Source organism: Strongylocentrotus purpuratus, unplaced genomic scaffold (genome assembly GCF_000002235.5).
Source record: "Strongylocentrotus purpuratus isolate Spur 01 unplaced genomic scaffold, Spur_5.0 spur5_scaffold_13, whole genome shotgun sequence".
In the NCBI taxonomy this organism is placed as follows: Eukaryota; Metazoa; Echinodermata; class Echinoidea; order Camarodonta; family Strongylocentrotidae; genus Strongylocentrotus; species Strongylocentrotus purpuratus.
The window spans coordinates 28,639,135-28,662,168 of NW_022145598.1; the positions used below are offsets into that span (position 1 = coordinate 28,639,135).

At 38.4% G+C, this 23,034-nt stretch overlaps 1 protein-coding gene and 1 long non-coding RNA gene across 2 annotated transcripts; both read right to left on the minus strand.

Moving 5' to 3' along the window:
• Window positions 1–610: 610 nt before the first annotated feature.
• LOC115923262 (asialoglycoprotein receptor 2-like) lies at window positions 611–20,186 on the minus strand. The gene is made up of 5 exons (XM_030983675.1): window positions 20,138–20,186; window positions 19,633–19,734; window positions 18,243–18,332; window positions 17,037–17,258; window positions 611–675 (listed from the first exon to the last, which is right to left on the minus strand). Exons 1-5 carry the CDS (start codon window positions 20,184–20,186, stop codon window positions 611–613), a joined length of 528 nt encoding a protein of 175 aa, XP_030839535.1.
• A 348-nt stretch (window positions 20,187–20,534) lies between these two features.
• On the minus strand, window positions 20,535–22,516 carry LOC105446343. The gene is made up of 3 exons (XR_004063860.1): window positions 22,506–22,516; window positions 20,887–20,988; window positions 20,535–20,639 (listed from the first exon to the last, which is right to left on the minus strand). It is a non-coding gene; the product is annotated as an uncharacterized LOC105446343 (long non-coding RNA).
• Window positions 22,517–23,034: the final 518 nt, after the last annotated feature.

Below are 23,034 nucleotides of genomic sequence, written 5' to 3' on the forward strand. Positions count from 1 at the left end.
AATCACCCAGCAACCTGAAATTAATTATCAATGAATTTGCTATTAATGGGTTACCAGTCAAGTCTTCTCGCTCTTTTGAACAGCTTTCTGATTATACGATTGCTGCTACTCTTCGACTGGAACGATTCATTTTCACAATCTAAATAGTGGTGGTAGTAGTAGTAGTAGTAGTAGGAGTAGTAGTAGTAGTAGTAGTAGTAGTAGTAGTAGTAGTAGTGGGGGTAGAGGTAGTAACAGGAGTTGTAGTAGTAGTAGTAGTAGTAGTAGTAGTAGTAGTAGTAGTAGTAGTAGTACGAGCAGTAGTAGTAGAAGAAGAAGTTAGGAGTTGATATCAAACTTTTATGATATCACTAAAGTTCGTGTTATCTGCATGTAGATTTATTAAACAAAGAAATAAATTTGACATAATGAGAACAAAAATGAATACAAAAATGAAACCTACACGGGATTCTGCATATTCTCTTCCCGCCTGGGATTCCCTCTTTACTCTTCCTTTGGTGGCACCCGCCGATGACAGAAGGGAAAGGGATGAGTTTGGGGATGCTCTGCACCATGCTGCCATCCTGGAGTCGCTTCATCTCACACTTGTGGAACATGGGCAAAGTGTAATTTAGGCCGTACCAGTCTGGACAAGTTGTCTTCCCATCTTGGCGCTATCCGATAACACAGGCAAGGCTGTGAAGAATATATTAGAAAATTAATTGCTATTTGTTTTCTTCCTCTTCTTATGCCTCTTCTCCTCCTGCCTCACATCCTTATTCATGTCCTTCTCTACCTCCCCCTTCATCTTGCTCCTCCTCCACATCCTCCTCCTTCTACCCGCCCTGTTACTTCTCTCCCTCCCCTCCCTATCTACTCTTCCTCCTCCCTCATTCCTCTCCTCCCGATTCCTCCCCTCCCCTCCCCTAACCTACCCTACCCTCCCTTCCCCTTCCCCTTTCCCTTCCTCCTCCTCCTCGTACTTTTTATCCTTGCCTTCCACCCTCTTCTCAATCTTGAGGATGCAGGTTTTCTTAAAATATTTTGAAACATTTATTAGAGAGACTTTTTTCGAATGTGATTTTGTTTGTTTAAGATACCATGTTTATTAGGTCAGGTTTGAGGGCACAAATCCTAGTCAATGATTGTGTAATAGTGTCTGCCTAATTAGCTCTGTATACTTATGCCGCTTGTTTTGACACAGCCAGAAACAGGCAGATCTACGCTCTGCTCGCTCATATTTCGCTTCATTATGGTAATTTTGAAAGCCAACTATTTTTCAGCAGTATTCAACAAGATATTACGGATATGTCAAGTCAAAATAATACTTACCGAAGGACAAGCAGGTTACGGTACCAAACAGCAACTTCCAAAATACACCTATCTTTGGGTCTCTCCCAGTAAACAGAACACCAAAAAGTAACCTCTTTTGGGAGCGTATTTTAAGTGATTTTAAAGTATAGTGCCTTTTGAACTAGATTTAAACCTTATCGACACGTGCCTTCATTTAAACAAAAAAGGTACTCCTGTTCACGTTTTCATCTAACCTAAAAACCACCAGTTTATCACGCGACTGGAGTAACGTGATTCCACTTACCTCTGTAAATCAAGTGTTTATGACCAAATAACCACTTGACCAAGCAACGAGTTTTTTGTCAGTTAACCGATGGTGGCGATAAATACGTAATTATTTGGTCTTGTAAGCACCTTTATTGATTGGTTTCACAGGTTATCCAAGGTTGATGGTAATAATCACGTTACTTACACCGGCTAATCGTCTTATTGTTCTGTCCGTGAATCTCTGGTTATATTCAACTAGTAATTCTGAGGTGTCTTACACACCTCTTTAAAAGGTTTCAAAGTTACCATACATTTCTTGGTTATGATCACGTGGCTCGAGCTGATTACTAATCTAAGCTGTGAAAACGTGATATGTAGGTGTGAAAATTAGTAATTATTAAGTGTTTTAAAACACCTTTTTAAATGGTAGTCAAAGTTGCCATAAGTTCCGCGGTGATGATCTCGTGACTCAAACGGATTATTGATCTAAGCTGGTCATACGTGACTTTTAGGTGTAAAAAATTAGTCATTATTAGGTGTCTTAAAACACCTATTTAAATGGTTTCAAAGTTACCATAACTTTCTTGGTGATGATCACGTAGTTAAAACTGATTACTAATCTAAGCTGTGAATCCGTGATATTTAGGTGTGAAAAATTAGTAATTATTAGGTGTCTTAAAACACCTATTTAAATGGTAGTCAAAGTTGCCAGCAGTTCCGCGGTGATGATCTCGTGACTCAAACGGATTATTAATCTAAGCTGGGCATACGTGACTTTTAGGTGTGAAAAATTAGTCATGATTAGGTGTCTTAAAACACCTATTTAAATCGTAGTCAAAGTTGCCAGCAGTTCCGCGGTGATGATCGCGTGACTCAAACGGATTATTAATATAAGCTGGGTATTCCGTGTTTTCCATGTGTGAAAATGAGTTATTCTTGGGTGTCTTGATGGTTTCACAGTTACCGTGGTGATAATCCCGTGACTGTTGGCATATTTCTATGTTCACCAGTTGATAACTGACTGTTGGCATATTTTCATTGCACCAGTTGATAACTGGAGTGTGCATATTTCCAGTTGCACCAGTTGATGACTGAGCGTTGGCATATTTCGAGTTGACCCAGCTGACACCAATTCATTTGCATATTGAATATGGGGTGCGTGCAGATCTATGTTTTTTTAAACAATTCATCTGAATTTACAGCATATTTCTTCATTACTGATGATTTAGTTATATGCAATTCATTTCGAAAATACTACAAATATAAATTACCAGTAATTAGGACATTTCGCTACTTCGTATAAATAGTTAAACATGAATAAGGGAAACATTAACTGTGAACTAAAATAATTTCAATAAAGTACAAGTATACGAATTTTTTTCAATTAATTCAATTATGTAAGTCTACTTATTACCAATGCCCTTACATTGGAAATACAGACGTACCAGTATTGAAGTATTGTTGCTGTTCAACTGGTTGGAAGTTTTACCAAATGGTTCTAATGGCTCAGCTAGACCAGTTGAATTATAACTGGCCTGGATCAACTGGATCACTTAGCCCATTTCAATTTCCAGGGTTACCAGTTGGCATTAAATGGTTCATCAACTGGACCAGTTGCAGCTAGCTTTCTCTTCTGGGATGTTTGCACCCCCCCCCCCCACCCAACCCCCTCTAATCCCAAACTCTTCCGGCGCGTCTGGACGTAATTATGGAAGATCCAAGACACGATGTTCAGAAACGGGATGAGAACGTCATTATTTTGGTTCATTTATTGTGTAACATTTGCGTAATTATTTGGTTGAACGCGGGTCACAGTAACTTCCTTTTCGACGTAAATTTCACGTGAATGAAGAACATGATTCATCTCAAGTCAGCTTCGTAATATTCACGTGAATGTCACGCAGATATTTTGACTAAAACTATCACTAACGCTTCACGTGTTTCTGTGACGCGATAATTTCGTGTATGAAGATGTAATTTCATAACCAAACAAACACGGGAGTATTAGGTTTACAAACCATGGTCTCCAAGGTATAGGGATAATCACGTTATTATAATGGTGATATTGCAGTGACAATTGCGTGATTTAGTATACGTGTGTTTTAAGTTACCTAATGCAATAAACGTATTAACACATTTACGTAAATGTCCGGTGTTTGAAGAACGTAACTCTCCTCAAGTCGATACCTTGATATTAACGTGATTTTCACGTGATTTTGTTTATTGGGGCTAGCCTGTTTTTAGAAAAAAATATTAATATTGTTTAAATCAGTAAGAACAAGAACAATAACAACAACTGAAAAAAACTGTGATGAGCATATTGATACGAATAATAATGGGAATACTGATAATGGTGATGATGATTTTCACGAAGGTATGTATAAGAGCAATTACCGTAACTTATACCACACATACATGTTTCACTAACATAACCTAATTGTTGAGACTTTCAAACTTGTAAACGAGATTTTATAAAGGTTTTCTTGGCCAATTTCGGAGTTTTTCCAGCAAATTTAATAAAACGTTTATTTAATTTAGCGTAAACACTATTTTTGGTGGAGATTGTCGTTTACTACAGGGGATCGGGCAGGTTTTTTTTTTAATTTCACATATTTACCTAGGGGGTAAACAGGTTTTTGAGACATGATATGCTGTCAAAGGTTGGTGGGTATCAACGTGTTCAGGGAACCTCCCTGCACAATTTCTAAGTGGACTATCTTGACATGTTCTGCTGGAAGAATAAGTGCGGCCATTTTCCAAAATTACTGTTGGACTCTTCTTTGAGATTACGTTTTAGAAAAACCCCATTTTACCATGTGTGAGATGTTATATGAAATGGAATTGAATTTCATACGAGATGATAACGCATTTTATAAAAATTTCATTGATACTTGTCATCATATGTGTTCTTGATTGCATTTGGATTTTGTTACCTTTGAATTACCAAAAATAACGAAACCAGCATTCGAGATAAACACCTTATGATCCCTCATTACAATAAGTTAAGGGACATCTCTATAGAGGCCGAGCGCATTCAAAACGCATCACAAAAGGGCGCGCAATCAGGTATAGGCAGTGGCGGATCATGGGGGGGGGGGGGCGCACCCTGGGAAAAAACGTGTAAAACACGTTAATTTTACCCCTTTTTTGGGGAGATGGGCCCCCTCCCCTGGCGCTCAAGGGGGGGGGGGGTGCGAATTTTCAAACTTTCGAGGGCAAACAAAAATAAAAAATTAGTGCTCACTACCATTAGTGTCACCGTCAATTATTTTCAGAGGGGTGGGGTTGTTTATTCCTAGGTCACATTTGCTCTACGGCTAGGATACGGCGGCCGTACGCCCCCGAAATCAAGAGATACTTGCAGCGGCCGCAGAGAATCTACGGTAGCTTCAGGGTCACCCTAGGGCGTATCCGTATTTTTACAGGCCGTACGGGTCGCCGTGGGATTATAAAGCGGAGTTATTACTGTTTTCATTTATAGGTTCGCCGTATCGACCGTACGTGGGACGTACGTTTGCCTTGCGTTTTATATAATCCAGGGGTGAAGCGGTAGCAAGAGTCTGGCCGCACGGTCGCCGTATGATACCCCTTCGGCCGCCTTGCGGGCACCTTGCAGCTATCTTGCGTCTGCCTTAGTATTTGTAAAAAAAAACTACGGTCATCACTTCAAAAGCCGTACGGCAGCCGCAGGTTTTCTGTCTCCACAAATTTAAAATAGCCGTGCGGCTACCCTAACATATGTGACCACTACCGTATGTCACCGTGGGAATGCTGCGGCAGCTCTATAAATGCTATTGGCCGTAGATATTTTTGACCGCATGACCGCGGCGGCAAATGTCACCTAGGCATTAGTGGATCGAAATTACTGGATAATTACGACCCCCCTCCCTCTAAACAAAAATGAAATGGAAGCTCTTATTATCAATAATGTGAAAGAATATGTTTTGACCAATACGTGAGGTTACAAATTTTGCCGGGAAACCGTCTGCTCATTGATATATTTGCTAAATTATTATATCTATCCGGACCGGATAGATATCGCGCACGTGTCATGTAGTCCCATATACATCTTTCTGTGAATATTGCTTGTAACTTTTCCAATACTGGGCCAAATTTCTTATAATTTTGATGATTCCAGAACTTTGCAGTACACACCAATACTTATATGCTAGATGATCAACTTTTTCTGATCGATTTCACAACGTTTCTTTCACAATGCAATCGCATGACCATTACTGGTCTTTACCTTTAAAGGATAAATATTGATAGTATCTACCATTATTTTACGTTGTTATGCACGTTACGATAGAAACAAGCTGGTAGTAATGATACGCTGATTAAAAAACCCCAAGACCATTATGCACTATCAGACAATTAAGTATCGACCTTCATCACATTACCTTAAAGAGAAGGTTGAGTTCTGGGAAGAGGTGAAAAATAATTTGTGAGCATTACTCATTCTTATTATGCAAGTGTGGAAGAACATCAGATAAGACATGTTCCCTGAAAAGCATGGCTCTTCAAATGCCTTCACATTCTAAATATGCATGTAACATCGTAAAAATCGGGGGCCGGCTTTTTACGCCACGTGTTCGTGTAGTCCCATATACATCTTTCTGTGTACAGTGTTCGTAACTTTACCAAGACTTGGCCAAATTTATTATCAATTTGATGATTCCAGAACCTTGCAATACACACAAATTCTTATATGCTAAATGATCAACCTTTTCTGGTCGGTTCCACACCGTTTCTTTCACAATGCAATCGCATGACCAGAATTCAACTTCATCTTTAATGAATATTTTCGGCATGAATGATCTGAGTGACAATATGCATTTTTGTCTAAGCTGATAAGGACCCCGACACGTATAACCGTTAATAGTACATCCCTTTAGTGTCAAATAATTTGAATTGACTTGAGAGTGGCACACATTCTATCGGTCTAAGTGATCATTTATTGCTTTACCTTGTATTGAAAGAAAAACCACCACCCTCTATATGTTCTGTGAGTACCTACCGTTCATTTAGAAACTTTAATGAAAATTCTTTAAAAAATGATGTTAAAGATATACACTGGGATAATTTGTACTTAAAGGCAGGCTTTACTATTTCAGCCAGAAGGGATAAGACCACACAGCGAGCCAGCGAGGTCACTGTGACAGGTGGCTATCTCATTAACTCAGCTCCCATTTAACATAAGAAAAAGAGGATCAAGGGGGACCAACAGGCACCAATTGGGGAAGTTTTCTTTATAGAGGGAGCAAGTAGCTACAAGTAGGACAGTGTGCCTTTAAACAATCACAATGTTGAGTATATTTTCAAATGTAAATTCAAAGACATTTGTGATGTTCATTTACCGTATGCCACAGTAAGAAACGTTCTTGGGGATCACCTTGGATTATCGACGAATATCTATGTATCGCAAGAGATAGGAATTATTTTAAACGCAAATTTGATAAACACAGAACTACAGACTACTGGTAAAAGTTTAAATAATTGAGACATAGGGCAAATACACTGAACAAGAAGTTAAAGAAACAATATTATAAGAATCTTTGCATTGAAAATGGTAATGATATGAACAAATCCTGGTGTGTACTCAAAAATTTACTCCCAAAGAAAGATGCCAATTCTGATTAATACATTCTTGTAAATGACCAAATTTTAGTAGACAAGGGAAAAAGTAGCAGAATTGTTTAATGAAAGTTTCAATAATATTCAAAGCCAATTAACAGGAGCGAATGATTGTCATCTCAATATAAATGCATTGCACACATTACCGCAAACAGCACATGAATTCAAATTTACAGAGATCGAGGAATGTTTTGTATTAAAAGAACAACTCAAGCTTGATGTTTGAAAAGCAGTTGGTATTGATGATCTTCCCCCAAAGCTACTTAAAATAGCTGCCCCACATAAATATGTTAGAGTCTTCTTGTTCAATTGTTCATTGTCAAAAGGATACGTTCCTCAGGAATTCAAAGTGGCTATTTTACCCCTATACATAAAGGTGAAAACAAAATTGAATTAACTAACTACCGACCTATTTCTATTCTCCTCACAATTTCAAAGATATGTGAGAAGGCTGTACACAATCAGATATATTTTTTTACTTATTACATTCTTTGTTAAGTGAACGGCAATCAGGTTTAGACCCGGGCATCCAACTCTAACTTGCTTGACCGAAATAGTCGAAGTATATACTTGACAATATGGACAAAGGTCTGGTCACTGGAGCCATTTTTCTTGACCTGAAAATGGCGTTAGACGTTATACCACATCCATTGATTATTCAGAAAATGTTATTGTATGGTATTGGGGGAGTTGAACTTAAGTGGTTCGAGTCATACCTATCCATTAGACAACAATGTGTATTCTTGCAAGGGACGAAGAGTAATTTTCTAACTGTGAAATCAGGAATTCACAAGGATCAATACTGGGGCCATTAAGTTTTTTGCCTCTATAACCCCATTCACAGTGGTTTTGAAATTTGTAGCGGCGTTGTAGCGGAGCGGCGACACCGCCATAACACCGCTACAAATGCATTCACAGTAGAAAAGTTATCCCGCTGCAGCAGCGGGATAAATATCATGTACCCATTCACGCTGCAGCGGGTGATTTTTATTACCTCCGTAACAAACACGTGTATGCATGGCTCATGACCCGCGAGTGACCCCGATATGACCGGATATACTTGCTTGAAATTGCGCGGTAAACATGTCAAGTTGCTTTTTGTATCCTCGATCATATTACTTTTTAAAAAACTAGCATTTTTATTGCTTCCAGTCAGAATATTTTAATTTTTTGAAGTGTGAAATATTTTTATTTGGATAATTATAATACCTACATAATAATAAAATCAATTTGAATCCACTGGTTACTTTATTTCTATTTCACTTTATGTTCCCCATTGCTGTAGAAAAGAGGTCAGTGATAGGTAAGTAAACAAATCACACGTGTTTGTCGCGGTGTTATAGCGGAGAGCCTTCACACTGAGTAAACACCGCGACAGCAGCGGGACTGTCCCGCTGCTGTAGCTAGGCGTCCCTAGCGATAGTTTGTGTCGGCGTTATCGCTAGGCGGTGTTATCCCGCGATAGTTTATAACGGGTCCGAGCCTTCACACTGAAGACAACACCGCGACAGCAGCGGGACAGTCCCGCTGCTGTCGCGGTGTTTGAGGCCACTGTGAATGGGGTAACTCCATTCTAAGACAGACATTTCCTTATATACGGATGACGCGGCAGTGTTTCATCATAGAAAGGATTATACAGTTTGTGAATACAATCTCCGAAAAGACTTTCCAGTATCTACACATTTAGTACATTGTATTGTTTCGAAATGTATCATGTATATGCTTATATTGGAACGGACAAAAAGTAAAATGGCAATGAAATCAAATCATATTCATGGTGGCCATTTTCATATGATTGAAATAAAAACATAAAATACTTACCATTTTACAGATCAATCTTCAAGGGCTTCCAAAAATGATCAAACAGCACGATGATAACCTGACGTCTTTCTCGGATAATAAAAATAACAAATCCGGAAGCGAAGAATAAAGTTGCTTGATTTACAGAGAGGCGGGAAATATTAACCGTAATATTCAAATTGTAAGCTATAGCGATCGATCAACGGAGATCAATTGAAATCGGAAAAGACATATGACTTGATATCTTCCTTCGACCAATTGTAAATGATAAATGATACTTTTTTTCTTTTCTGCGGGCGGTAAGTTCGTATGAAAACGGGATCGATATTAACAGACAGATTAAAAAAGGAAGAGTGGATCGAAATTATGGGATAGCATTAAAATATATATTTTTATACCATCCACCATTTGTGTTGTTGAAATGCACGTTACGATAGAAACAAGCTGATTAATTTGATAGGTAATATACAAGGCAATCAGACTATTAATTTGATATCGATCCTTATCACATTAACCTTCACGTTAATGCTCCCGCTTTGGTAAAATAATGGATAATAATAATAATAATAATAATAGGCATTTGTATAGCGCCGTCTATCTAGACAATGCTATTCCGAGGCGCACAAGAAAAGTAGAAAGAATGAGAAAGTTTGGACGAGAAAGTTTGGATGAGTGTCATAGTGCCAAGTACAGGTATTATTAAAAAAAGATAATATTTCAGCTTGGATTTAAAGGTCTCTAAGGAAGTTATGATTCTCAAATTAAATGGTAAATTATTCCAAAGACAAGGTGCTGCAGATGAAAAAGCCCCTTCACCACCGGCTACTCGTGTCTTTGGGATCTTAAGAAGATGCTGGTGTGATGATCTTAGACTACGAGCTGGTGTATAAGGCATAACAAGGTTTTGTAAATAGTTTGGTGCTAATCCGTTTACAGCCTTCCATGTGAGGAGAAGGATTTTGAATTATATGCGCTTGCGGATTGGCAACCAGTGCAGTTTTTTGAGAACAGGAGAAATTTGATCATATTTAGATGTCCCTGATAAAACCCTGGCAGCTGCATTCGGAGCACGTTGAAGTTCGTCAAGATTGCGTGAAGTAATATTGAAAAGAAGAGAATTGCCAATATCTAATCGAGATAAAACAAATGCATGTATAAGCAAAGCAGCAGATTTATGGTCAATGACTTTTCGAATGCTATTAACATTATGGATGTTATAATAGTATACACTGATTGACAGATTTATTTCACGTGGGCATCCATGCACATGTTGATGTCAAATATAACACCGAGATTTTGAACTGATGGAGCAGCCCGAATCTGGGAGTTACCAATCTGTATATTACGGTCCTTGATCAAATGATGTTGCGACTTAGAAGTAACTATAAGCAAGTCTGTTTTTATTATACTCTCATTTAATTTCAACCTATTTATGAGCATCCATGACGTCATATCTTCTACAGTAGCCTGTAGACGATGCCTGACAGAAATTTCACTTGCAGGGTCGGATGGGTCAAAGGAAAGGTACAATAATCTGGCACCGTTTCGTTCCCAAGGTTGGTACTTTCAAAGGTTCGTTTATTCGAATTTTCAAAATGACTAAGGGTTCATTCTACTTTGAACCGAGGTTTGCAATTATTATAATTAAAAGTTATCTCTTCGTTTCGGAAGGGAGAGCCCTATATTTCATCTTTCGACTTATATCATCATTTGAAATGACGAGCATTCGGAATTATGAACTTATGAATTATTTATCTTTCTGATTTAGAAATCTTCGGATTCAAGTGCGGAAGAAGAAAACATTCAGAAACGAAAATGGGCTATTCAATTCCCACGCCCACCCCTTCGGAGCAAAACACTTAGCTTTCGGAACAATGAACACACGGTAAAAAAGGGTTTGGGTGTTCGTAATTATTCTTCCTCATACAAAGGACATACGAGTACCCCTGGCCGCGCCCAAACTGGGAAGACAAATAGCCAGTATGACATTGGTTGTCTTTGTGAAAGTTTTATTTACCATTTTGAAAGATGCAGTATCTACATTTAGCATAGTTTATTATCTCATCGCCATATACAGGAATGTTGACCCTAAAATGGACATCCTTTGCCATTTTAAAACAGCCATAGCTCTGTAATTTGTGGGTCAAATTCTTTGACTTTGACACATTTAGAACAGTTATTACAAATATATTTTACAAGAAGGAGATTAAACTAGAGTAAAATTACATTTGGGTGATTCATGGATTGGTAAGAATCTGCGAGTTGTGAACGATATATTTACCGTTTTTTAATGAGAAAGATGCAGTAGCCAGCATAATTAATAATCTCATCGCCATATTTGAACATAAAGAAAGAAATGATGCTCTCACCAGGAAAGATCAAAATTATTTCCTCTGGAACAATCAAAGAAATAGAGGAGTGTGCGAAGATAGCCACGAGATCCAAGATCCATCTCAAATGTTGTTGTTGATACTTTGCATATGTTTCTTATCAACCTACTCATTTTAATTAGACGCAGGTAGACTTGGTGCACTAGAACTGATAAAGAAATTCACTGAACTTGATCGAGAGAAGCTGATTAATTGGTCACTTTTGGAAGGGTTTCTCTCCTCTCAGATGCAGGTACTTGCTGTTTAGTCTGTATTGGCCTTGAGTTTAAAGCTTTGAAGTGGCCATTGAAGAGTGGATCTGAACAAACTCAAGCTTTTGGGGGCAAAAATCTACACTGCAAAAATAGTACCAGTGAGAGCTGCGGGATGCAAAGGTGAATAAGATTCCCCTAATTTGGGATGAAATTTATTCACTGACTTGTGCATGTATAGTGCAGGTAATCGAACGCTTATCTATTATGTAATTTAGTCACGGACTCGTGGTGTACTGTCATTTAGACATCAAATTCTACTTGAGACTGTAACGTTCATGCCCAGACGTTTCAATTATCGTCGTTATTATTTACCATTTCTTGCCATATTTAAAGTGCGCATTTACAGTTCAAGCTTTGTAATATCAAGTAGATATTATATATGACCCGTGAAGTACTACAAAGATAGCTGCTAATAATGAGTATCGTTTTACATACACCGAGTTGTATGACTCTAAAATAATGTTGTTCTTTGTAATATGTAGAATACAGTGGACACTTTCGTGTAATTGTATTGTTCGATCCCCGACACGGCACTAATGTCCTTTGGCAAGACGTTAATCTACATTTGCCACTCTCCACCCAGGTGTTCAATGGGTACCCGGTAGAATGCGAAACTTAAAGATAAAGACCAGTTATGTTCATGCGATTGCATTGTGAAAGAAACGTTGTGGAATCGATCAGAAAAGGTTGATCATCTAGCATCTAGCATCTGCAAGGTTCTGGAATCATCAAAATGATAAGAAATTTGGCCCATTCTTCGTAAAGTTACAAGCACTATACACAGAAAGATGTTTATGGAACTATCCTATATCTCTCACAGTCCATGAGAGAAACAAATTTACCAAATATATGAATTAGTAGGCGGTTTCCCCGGCAAATATTTTATCATTATGTATTAGTCAAAACATATTCTTTCACATGATTGGTAATAAGAGCTTCCATTTCATTTGTTGAAATTGGGGCGTTTCCAATACTGGTCTTTACCTTTAATGTGGTTAGGATACGTTTATGCTCAGTTTTGAAGGCAGAATGAGCGATTTGAAACGCTCATCGTAAACGCTCATCGTAATCGCATTTCCACGGTGTACTGTTTATGCTCACTTATTTGGCTCCTCCAGGCAATTCTGGCTGGGTGGCCTTGCAGCTGGATTCGCAAACCTGCACTGCGCATGCTACGTAGACCCACTAGAGATCAGTGCGTTTACCTTATTCAAACGCGTTTATGCTTCCCCAAAATCGCTGATTTTGCAGAATCATCGTACCGATCGTAAACGCACCTTTTTGTGAGTTTACGATCGGCGATTACGATCGCCGTTTTTCGGTGAATCTACAAAAATGAGAAAGGACGCAACCGTGTTTTGAACTAAACGCATAACAGATGCCTCATTCTGGCCAGAAAAAGCTGAGCATAAACGTACCCTAAGATGAGCAAGTGTGCGTTTGTCAAAATGACGCCTGGCCGTAATGCTCCCAAGGGAGTGGAGAATCTGCATGCATTGTGTGCGGGTAAGACTGAATCCGATGACTAGGGTAATAATGTGTAATGCGCCTAGAAACAAAGTATTAGACGCATTATGAATGTAAGCTATTTTAAATATTATTTATATGTACTTTAAATATACCTACTCGCCTTAATTTTGTTTTTCTTGGATAATTATTAACATCGACACTTATATTTTATATGTGGTATGTGTTTAATTACGCTGCAACGGCTGGATCAATGCGTCATTTTTGTTCAATGGTAATTGAAGAAGAAGAATGTAGTTTTTGAATCTTCAACCAAAAATCACAAAATGTATCATTTTATCAACATCATAGAAAGTGAAGTTTAGGTGGTATATACAACGATGTCTGCCTTGATGCTATGTAAACGAGGGGACACCATTATTTCAGTATTTACTTAATTCAAGTTTTTTGGTACAATCAATTATTGCTTGTACCTATTTTATTTATTTGCCCAAAAATGTAAGAATACCTAAGTAAATAAATTGGTTTACCGAATTTTGGGTGCCACACATCTGCCCTATTGTTACATATTTTGTTTGCAAGATTTTGTATTTATATAAAATACTTTGCTCTTTTATGTGATTATATAGATTCATGTTAGTCAAAGCGTGCATTATTTACATTAACCTCTTATGTATGGTAACAATTAAGTTGCAAAAAACAGTTTGATAACCTCCACTGTAAAATAAAATGATTATTGACTTCTCTTTTTGTGTCAATCGGGTGTGCGGAAAAGGTGCGTGTCGAGGTGAGGGGTGAGTGACAGTGTGTGAGTTCGTGCTTATGTGCGTGTGGGGTTCGTGTATGGGGTTCGTGTTTGTGTGGGCGTTCGTGCGTGTGCGTGTGTGTGTGACAATAATTAAACATTGTCGCTGTTTTCACGAAGTGACGGTAGTGACAAAAAATGCATTCACTTTGCGTGACGATTTTCCTCACTACCGTCACTTCGTGAAAACAAGGACGTAGACGTAGACAGTCATTATGACTGTCTACGTCACAGTCCAAACCAGAAATATGTGCCTTGAACGTAGCAAACGACACTTGATTGTGATTAATTTGAGAATGCATCACTTCATGTGAATTATCTTGAATATTAACCCCCCAAAACATGTTCATATCATTAAACTTGTCACACAAGCGTTTTAATGGCAATATATAGCTGGTGATCTATTTTGACGAAGCTGAGTTTCCAATTAAAAGGAAATTAATGTGATTTTCGTTTTAAAAAAATATAAAAATAAAATTAATGATTGGTTTTGTACAAGTCAGTAGGCTAACACGTTATGGTGTGGGACTTCGCCAATAGGAGGCGCTGTCCAGTGAGACTAATCGTAGGTATAAGCTTCTTTCATCTGTTCTTTCCGTTCATGGTAGAAAATACTAATTACCCTTTCCCAATGCTGGGTTGTATATAACGTGATAAAAGAAGTTCTTTAATTTCATTTTTATATCCGCACATTATCTCAGTCTATATATACACCACGCCTATTCAAATTCTCTCAATCATTTATACCACTTAATCTTGTGTAAAAAAAAAAAAAAAAAAAAATGTCTCTCCCTTTATCATCTTCTTCCAATCTGTTTACAATCTGTATTTCTTCCATTCAAATCCATTTACCTTTTTAAATTTCTATGTCTTAAAAATCTCTTACTTTATTATCTTCTCACATTCTCTCACTCTTTTGTTTTCCTCTCCTTTAAATCATCTCACTTCCTTTCAATCACAAATTCTCTCTCTTCATCACCTTCTTATATTCTTGCAATCTTTATCTGAGTCTTCCTGTCAAATTAAATCACTCTATCATACATCTCTTTCATGACAAACATTTCTCACTTTATATCAATATCTTCTCACGTTCTCTCACTCTTTATCTCTTCCTTTCGAGTTTTTTCACTGAATTATACATCTCTTTCATTACAACTTGTCTCAATTTCTCCTCTCCACTCTTTCTTATGTGCTGTGTGTATCTCTCTCTTTCTTCTTACCCAAACAAAAACAATTGACAGGATGGTAATTGAAACTAATTATTGCACGTCAAACAAACATTTAATCACTAATGCTACTATTTCAATGACTTTAGAAAACGAATCATCCTGTAATATGGCAACTCCCATCGTATTAAGTTTGCATATTTACATCGGCTTTACTTACAATAAATATAATGATTAACTTGTAAAATAATAGTTATAGTCATAGCAATAGTAATAATAATGATAGTGATAATGATAATGGTGATAATAATAATAATAATAATAATAATAATAATAATAATAACAGCAATACCGATACAATAAATGTTATTATCAAAATGTAAGCAGCCCATTAATTTGATTCTTGTTTTTTAAATATCTTTTAACTTGCTCTTTAAAAAAACTTCAGGCAGTTCTGAAAATGCATAAGTCCTGTTCATTCAATTGCAGACCCATTCACTAACTAAAGTTTGCCCTTTTACCCTCACCATTAACGATATTTCCACGATGCATTATTTCATGATAAAGATGGTATTAATCTTGCCTTCATTATTAATAAGGCTCATTAAAATAATATTTTCATTCGCTTTTAAAATGTGTGTTTCTTTCAGGTCATGATCGGTCATGTTCGTGTTTGATATTTTGATTATAACGATTTCACTCTTTCACCCGAAATTAGGGCAAGGGGATGTTAACATGGCATTTTAAAACGATGTCGCTATACGCGCTCAGTGAAGCGCGTATAGATTAATGTAATCAATTTTTAATTGGAAAGCATATTACTTCTACTCTGTGGAAGCAAGACATCTAATGATATCCCTCATAGATATTCACAATATCTATTTCTTTTCGAGTTTCGTCTTTTCTGGGACGCAGTGTATAATTAATAAATTATAAACCGAGCATCTTACTTTAAAGTACCCATATTTTGCACCAAAACCATATTTGTTTTACCTTAAGTTTGGAAGATAAAATATTAACTTTTTCTTTCTTTATTCTTTTACTTTGTCTTGAATTACTTAAACGACACGATGTCATGTATTGTATGTAGCTTTCACCGAAGGAATGCATTTATTCATTGTATATTCTATTTATTTAGGTTATGATTGTGAATTATAGAATAAAATAAACTTGAAACTTAAAAACTTAAAAACTTAAGTAATTAAAGTCATAAACTGCCGTGTATTTTGACACAATGACGTTACAATATTTGTTTTCGTTATCCACTAGTTCTAGTCGTATCTAAAGTATAAGCTCATTACTCGAGACCACAGACAGATATGTATATGCATATGTATATGTGTATGTGTATTTACATGTACATGTATAAGTAAGTATATGTATACAGGTATGTATATTCGTATTATAGACCCTATAAATACTCTACTACACAAACTGCACTTTTATGTTGTAATCAAATATTTTTGACTTTGTATCATTTCATGAAGCACTACTTAATATTATACAACAAAGTTTGAACAAAGTCTCTTGGCAATAAAATGAGATTCTATAAAACACAAAAAGAACAAAACGCCACTACTAAAATGCGAATCATCAATATGATTATTTTCAAATTGCTTGAATGTAAAGATAAAATGTGCTCCATCTTTTAAACGTCATAAATAAACACGTATTTAAAAACATGTTCAGCTCTTCGTATGAAAATCAGTGCATGGTGGGGGGGATTATCTTGTCCCCATCTAGGTATTCAAATGCAATCAGTGTTGCGACCAGGTGCTATGACAAATTGAAAGAAACAATTCCATTTGTTATGTCACCACTTCTTTCTCGCATATGAATCTTAAATGTGTGGAGCAAATCGTTTTCATCCAACTATATGGTTGCCAGGACGTAATTTTAAAACATTTTACTTTCCATCCAGGCAAGTATTCGTTAACATTGCTATATGTAAGAGTTGATCCGTCTAGCCACCTTGCCTCACTGCGACTTAAGCCGGTCAGCCCGATCCAGTAGTTATTCGAGTCTTGCTTGGTGTAATAAGCATGCCCCACGATGAAGTCCTGTTCCACTTGCGACTCGATGAAGACCAGATGGGATCCGTATTGGGAACAAGCTAAAACCGCGGAAGCATGATTCATCTTGCTAGTGCTGAAATTGTAGAACGACCCGCCGAATTCACAATCCACCTGAGGGGATGAGCATGCTGAAAAGATGAAAATACAATATGTAAATTACTCAATTTTAAGAAAGTAGACAAAGTGGTTATTTGGGTAGAAACTGAAATATTTAAAGAAAAATAGATAATGATGATGATGATGACGAAAATAATAATAATAATAAAAGTCGATGCAAAGACATGAACAAAATTACAGCTATAAAAATCAATACCTACAGGAACTTTGCTCACCATCGCAGATAGCAATGGTATTTTATAAAGTTATTTTTGTTTTTATGAATGAAACATAGGGGAGGAGGAGGGAAGGGAGAGAGCGAGAGCGAGAGCGAGAGAAAGAGAGAGTGAGAGAGGCAGACAGACAGACAGAGAGATAGAGAGAAGGGGAAAGTGGTAGTGGCAAGACCCATTATAATAATGATCAAATGCATGACGTCAATGTATTGTTTCTATTACTCAGACTCAGATAAAGACTGAAAGAGTGACAATATTAATAGGCATTTATAAAGCATCTATCTAGACAACTATATTCCGAGGCGCACTAATAATTAACCCGGCTTTAGCCTTGCTGCCATTACGGCGCTCCAGTATTTCAAGGAATTAATTCCTACCAGGTACCCATTTACCTCACCTAGGTCGAGTGCGGCAAAGGAAGATTAGTTGCCATTAGGCATTACGGCGCTCTATTATTTCAAGGAATAAATTCTTACTAGGTTCCCATTTATCTCATCTGGGTCGGGTGTGGCAAATGGAGATTGATGCCTTGCCAAAGGACATTAATGCCGTGTCGGGGATTGAACCACGACCTTTGAATTTCAAGTCAAATGCTTAAACCACTCGACTGACACACAAAGATGAAGAGAGAACGAAAGAGGGATGGAGGGGGTGGTCGGTGAATAGGGAGGGGAGAAAGAGGAAGAGGGGGAGATAGGTAAGAGAGGGAAGGTGTAGTTGCTTGACACATTATAATAATGATCGAAAGCATGACATCATTTCATTGTCTCTCTTACTTACTGGAGGCGGTGGTTTTTGGCGATGTCGTTGTGGCTGACACCGTGGTCATAGGCCTCGTAGCCGTCTTGGTCGCCACGTCCGTAGCTGATTCTGAAAAGTTTGAAGGTTGTTGCAAATGAAACCATACTTACAAACCAATGAGATTATGAATGACAACCTAAACATGATTATATAAGGCCAAAGCGAAGAAAGTTTTGCTCCATGACAACATATAAATTGTATCAGTCTATTGTTTTTAATAGGTATTATTTGTGTTTGTAGATTTAGTGGTGCTTTGTCAAAGCCCAAGTAAATTTTGTCCAATTAATATATCTAAATGTGTTCCTGTGGCGTGTTTGTTGTCATTAAACTCGTGGGCAAACGAACGAGACGGGTACCTCCTCCTTTTAGCGAAGCCCGTGACAGGAAAAGCATAAAGGCTGAGGGGGGGGGGGGGGAGAAAGAGAGGGAAAACATTTTCTTAGTCAGGGTACGGGGATAGGATCAAGAGGGGGGGGGGATAGAAATCAGAAAATGCTTTTCCTGTGAAAATCCCAATTCTATCAAAAATTTTGAAAAGAGGACCGCGAGGTATTTTCTTTTTAATCATTATCATCATCATCATCATCATCATCTTCTTCTTCTTCTTCTTCTTCTTCTTAATCTTCTTCTTCTTCTTCTTCTTCTTCTTCTTCTTCTTCTTCTTCTTCTTCTTCTTCTTCTTCTTCTTCTTCTTCTTCTTCTTCTTCTTCTTCTTCTTCTTCTTCAGTTGCAGTACCGGCCACCGTCTTGTATTGTCGACTTTTTCGTACTGGTAAAATTACCGGCACAATTTGTATCATCACGTACTTAGTCAAACATTATTCTTTCACATGATTGGTAATAAGAGCTTCCATTACATTTTTGTTTAGAGGGGGCGTTTCCAAAACTGGTTATAGCTTACATTGCAAATTTTAGGAAATTCACAATTTTATTTCTTATATATTTTTTTGTTTGTTTATGAATGAAAGAGGAGAGGAAAGGAGGGGTGGGGAGGAGAGGAGGGAGGGAGGGAGGGAGATAGAGAGAGAGAAAAAGAGAAAGAGAGAGAGAGAGAGAGAGAGAGAGAGAGAGAGGGGGAGGGGAGAGAGAGAGAGAGAGAGAGAGAGAGAGTGGCGAGTAGTAGTTGCTAGACCTACCACTGAATTTATTGCATTGTTTCTCTTACTTAGAGTCAGATAAAGACTAAAAGAGGGATGAAGAGAGAGAAAAGGGGAGGGTGGAGGTTTGGTGGCCTGTAGAAGGAGACGGGTGGTGAAGGGGACGGGATAGAGAGAGGAAGAGAGAGAGAGAGAGAGAGAGAAGGAGAGAGAAAGAGAGAGAAGGGGGTAGTGGCTAGAAAAATTATATTAAAGATCAAAAGCATACTTACTGGATGTGAAGGTGTCTTGCGATGTTGTTGTGTCTGATATCGTGGTCGTAGGGCTCGTCATGGGCTTGCCCGTCGCGTCCGTAGTCGATAATTCTGCTGACTCTGAAACGTTTGAAGGTTGTAACAAATGAAACCAAAAATACAAAGCACTGAGATTATGAATGACAACCTATACATGATTGTAGAGGACCAAAACGAAGAAAATTCTGCTCCCTGACAAAAAATAAATTGTGTTTGTAGATTAAGTGGTGCTTTGTCAAAGCCCAAGTAAATTTTTACCGAATAATTTATCTAAATGTGTTTGTTGTCATTAAACTCGTGGGCGAACGAATGAGACGGTTACCTGCCCCTAAATAAGGTTTTAGCGACGCCCGTGACTGGATAGAGATAAAAACTGAGAGAGAGAAAGAGAGGAAGAGAGAGAGAGAGAGAGAGAGAGAGAGAGAGGGGTGGAGTGGGAGAGAGAGAGAGAGAGAGAGAGGGGGGGGGGAGTTGTTTCTCTTACTGGAGTTAGTGGTTACTTGCGATGTCGTTGCCTCTGATTGTTCCGGCATCATGATCGTAGGGCTCGGCTCGGACTTGGTTTTGGCTTCCGTTTTCACTGAATCTGAACGGAATAAAAAACAAAGAAAAAATTGTTCAATGAGTGGGGGGAGCCGGAGTCAGGGAATGATTTGGATAAAGACAGACAGAGACAAAGAACGCGCGAAGAGTTTAGAAGAAGATAAAGACTGAAAGAGAGAAGAAGAAAGAGAAAAAGGGGGAGGGGTGAAGGGAGTGGTCGATGAAGGGTGAGGGTGGTGAAGGGGGAGTGGAAAGAGAGAAAGGGAGAGAGAGAGAGAGAGAGAGAGAGAGGTGGAGTGGGAGAGAGAGAGAGGGGGGGGGGGGAAAGTTGTTTCTCTTACTGGAGGTTGTGGTTACTTGCGATGTCGTTGCCTCTGATCGTTCCGGCATCGTGATCGTAGGGCTCGGCTCGGACTTGGTTTTGGCTTCCGTTTTCACCGAATCTGAACGGAATAAAAAACAAAGAAAACATTGTTCAATGAGTGGGGGGAGCCGGAGTCAGGGAATGATTTGGATATAGACAGACAGAGACAAAGAACGCGCGAAGAGGATAGAAGAAGATAAAGATTGAAAGAGAGAAGAAGAAAGAGAGAAAGGGGGAGGGGTGAAGGGAGTGGTCGAAGGGAGTGGCTTGACACATTATAATAATGATCAAAAGCATGACATCATTTCATTGTTTCTCTTACTTACTGGAGGCGGTGGTTTCTGGCGATGTCGTTGTGTCTGACACCGTGGTCATAGGCCTCGTAGATGTCTTAGTCGCCACGTCCGTAGTCGATGATTCCACTGAATCTGAAACGTTTATACAAAATGAAGCCACACGTTTTAAGTAATAACATTAGGAATGACACCTCAACAGGAATAGAAGGCCAAAACGAAGAACATTTTTTAAAAATAAACGTTAACAGTTTATTTATTTTATGAGGACTGTATAGTTTGTGTCAGGACATTGGGTTTAGTGGGTCTAAGTCAAAGGGTCTTATTTTGCCGAATCATTTATCTAAATGTATTGATATGGCGTGTCTAATTGTTGATAAACGCGTGGACAAAATAATTAGACGGTCACTTACCCCTTAAACAAATGTTTAACCGACGCGCGAGATAGGAAAGGACTTTTAAAAAGTCAGATAAAGACTGAGATATACAGATATAAAGAGAGAGAAAGAGAGAGAGATAGAGAGAGAGATAGCTAGAGAGAGACAGACAGAGAGAGAGAGAAAGGAGAGAGAGAGAGACTATAGTGGCTAAACCTAGAGGCCCGAATTCACAAAGGAGGTTTGTCGACAAACCTCCTTGAATTCGGGCCATATTGATATTAATCACATGACGTCATTTTAATGTTTCTCTTACTGGAAGTTGTGGTTTCTTGCGATGACGTTGCGTCTGATCGTTCCGGCATTGTGACCGTTGGGCTCGTCGCGGACTTGGTTTTCGCTTCCCATTGTGAACGAAATGGAAACAAATGTATTAAATTGAGTGGGGAAAAGGGAGCCGGAGTCAGGAAATGATAACAAATCAGCATCAAGAACGTTGTCGTTAAACTTATAGGCAAAATATATATTTAAATAATTAACGTACACTGTCCCCTTCTAAAGTGTTTTAGCGACGCTCCTGAAAGAAGGACAAATACAAATAAGACTATAAAAATAAGAATTAGACGGTCACTCCCCCCTCCCCCCCCCCCCTCCTTAAAAAGATGTTTTAGTGACGCTCGGAAAGGACCGAAAAAAGTATAAAGATATCGACTGCTTCAGTCGTTAAACTGGCTGTGTAATAGGCTCAAGATGTGCAAGCTCTCGAGAGCCTTTACATCAGCCAGACCTCGAATATTAAAGCAGTCGTTATGTCGTTATGTCTTTTATGCTGAATTAAAACAAAAATCTACCAAGAATTCTTACCTTATTCTTTTATTGAGTAAAGATCGGTTAAAACATCACAGAAAATCTGAGAAACTGTCTGTTTATCTTTGTTTAGCTGTGTCCGTGTCGCACAAAGGAAATTTGAACACTTAAACCACAGTGGGTATGGCAGCAAAATTTTACTATTTTCATGGTAACTGGAATTTTGAGGGATCTCACACTTGGACTATTAACCGGTATTGGCATTTTTTTTGTTTCTTTACGGGAATGGCTAAAATCACGACTCCAATTTCGACCAATCAGATGGCTGGATTTCTTAAGTGAGGTATATAAAATCAGATAAAGACCGAGAGAGAGGGAGAGAGAAAAAAGGGGATATAGTGGCTAGACCCATTATGATAAAAATCAAATGCATGACGTCATTTCCATGAAGCTATTGCCTAGACATACCAGAGGTAGTGGTGCTTTGAGAAGTCGTTGTGTCCGAGCGTTCCGTCATCGTAGTCGAAGGGCTCGTCGTAGGTTTGTTCGTCGCTTCCTCCGTTGACTCTGTGAAGAAGAAAAAGCCCATGGGGTAGATGACGAGGCATAATATTTACTCTGAAATTATCTTCCCGCCGGATGTCTCCAGGCGCTCTTAGTCAGGGTACGGGGATAGGATCAAAGCGAGGGGGGGGGGGGGGGCAAATAGAAATCGGAAAACATTTTACCTGTGGGAATCCCAATTCTATCAACAAATTCCGAAAGAGGACCCTGAGGTATTTTCTTCTTAAACATCATCTTTTCCTTCTTCTTCTTCTTCTTCTTCTTCAGTTGCAACTACTGAATTTTCGTTTACCCCCTGTAGAAAGTCTCTTCATGCTCATTGTTCATTAATTAGCCACCCCTCCCCCTCCCCCGATACGCCTACGTTGATATTACACCTACGTTCATCGCAGTGTCTCCCTTGAAACCCACTTGAGCAGTGACAGTGGTAGCC

What these genes read in the sequence shown, in the direction of transcription:
- LOC115923262 (XM_030983675.1), bottom strand. Translation starts at nt 20,186, where the DNA reads ATGCCGGAACAATCAGAGGCAACGACATCGCAAGTAACCACTAACTCC. An exon ending in GCAAGTAACCACTAACTCCA is followed by an intron (nt 19,735 to 20,137) that starts GTAAGAGAAACA and finishes CAAACGTTTCAG; the next exon opens with AGTCAGCAGAATTATCGACT. An exon ending in GCCAAAAACCACCGCCTCCA is followed by an intron (nt 17,259 to 18,242) that starts GTAAGTAAGAGA and finishes TCATCTTTTCAG; the next exon opens with CATGCTCATCCCCTCAGGTG.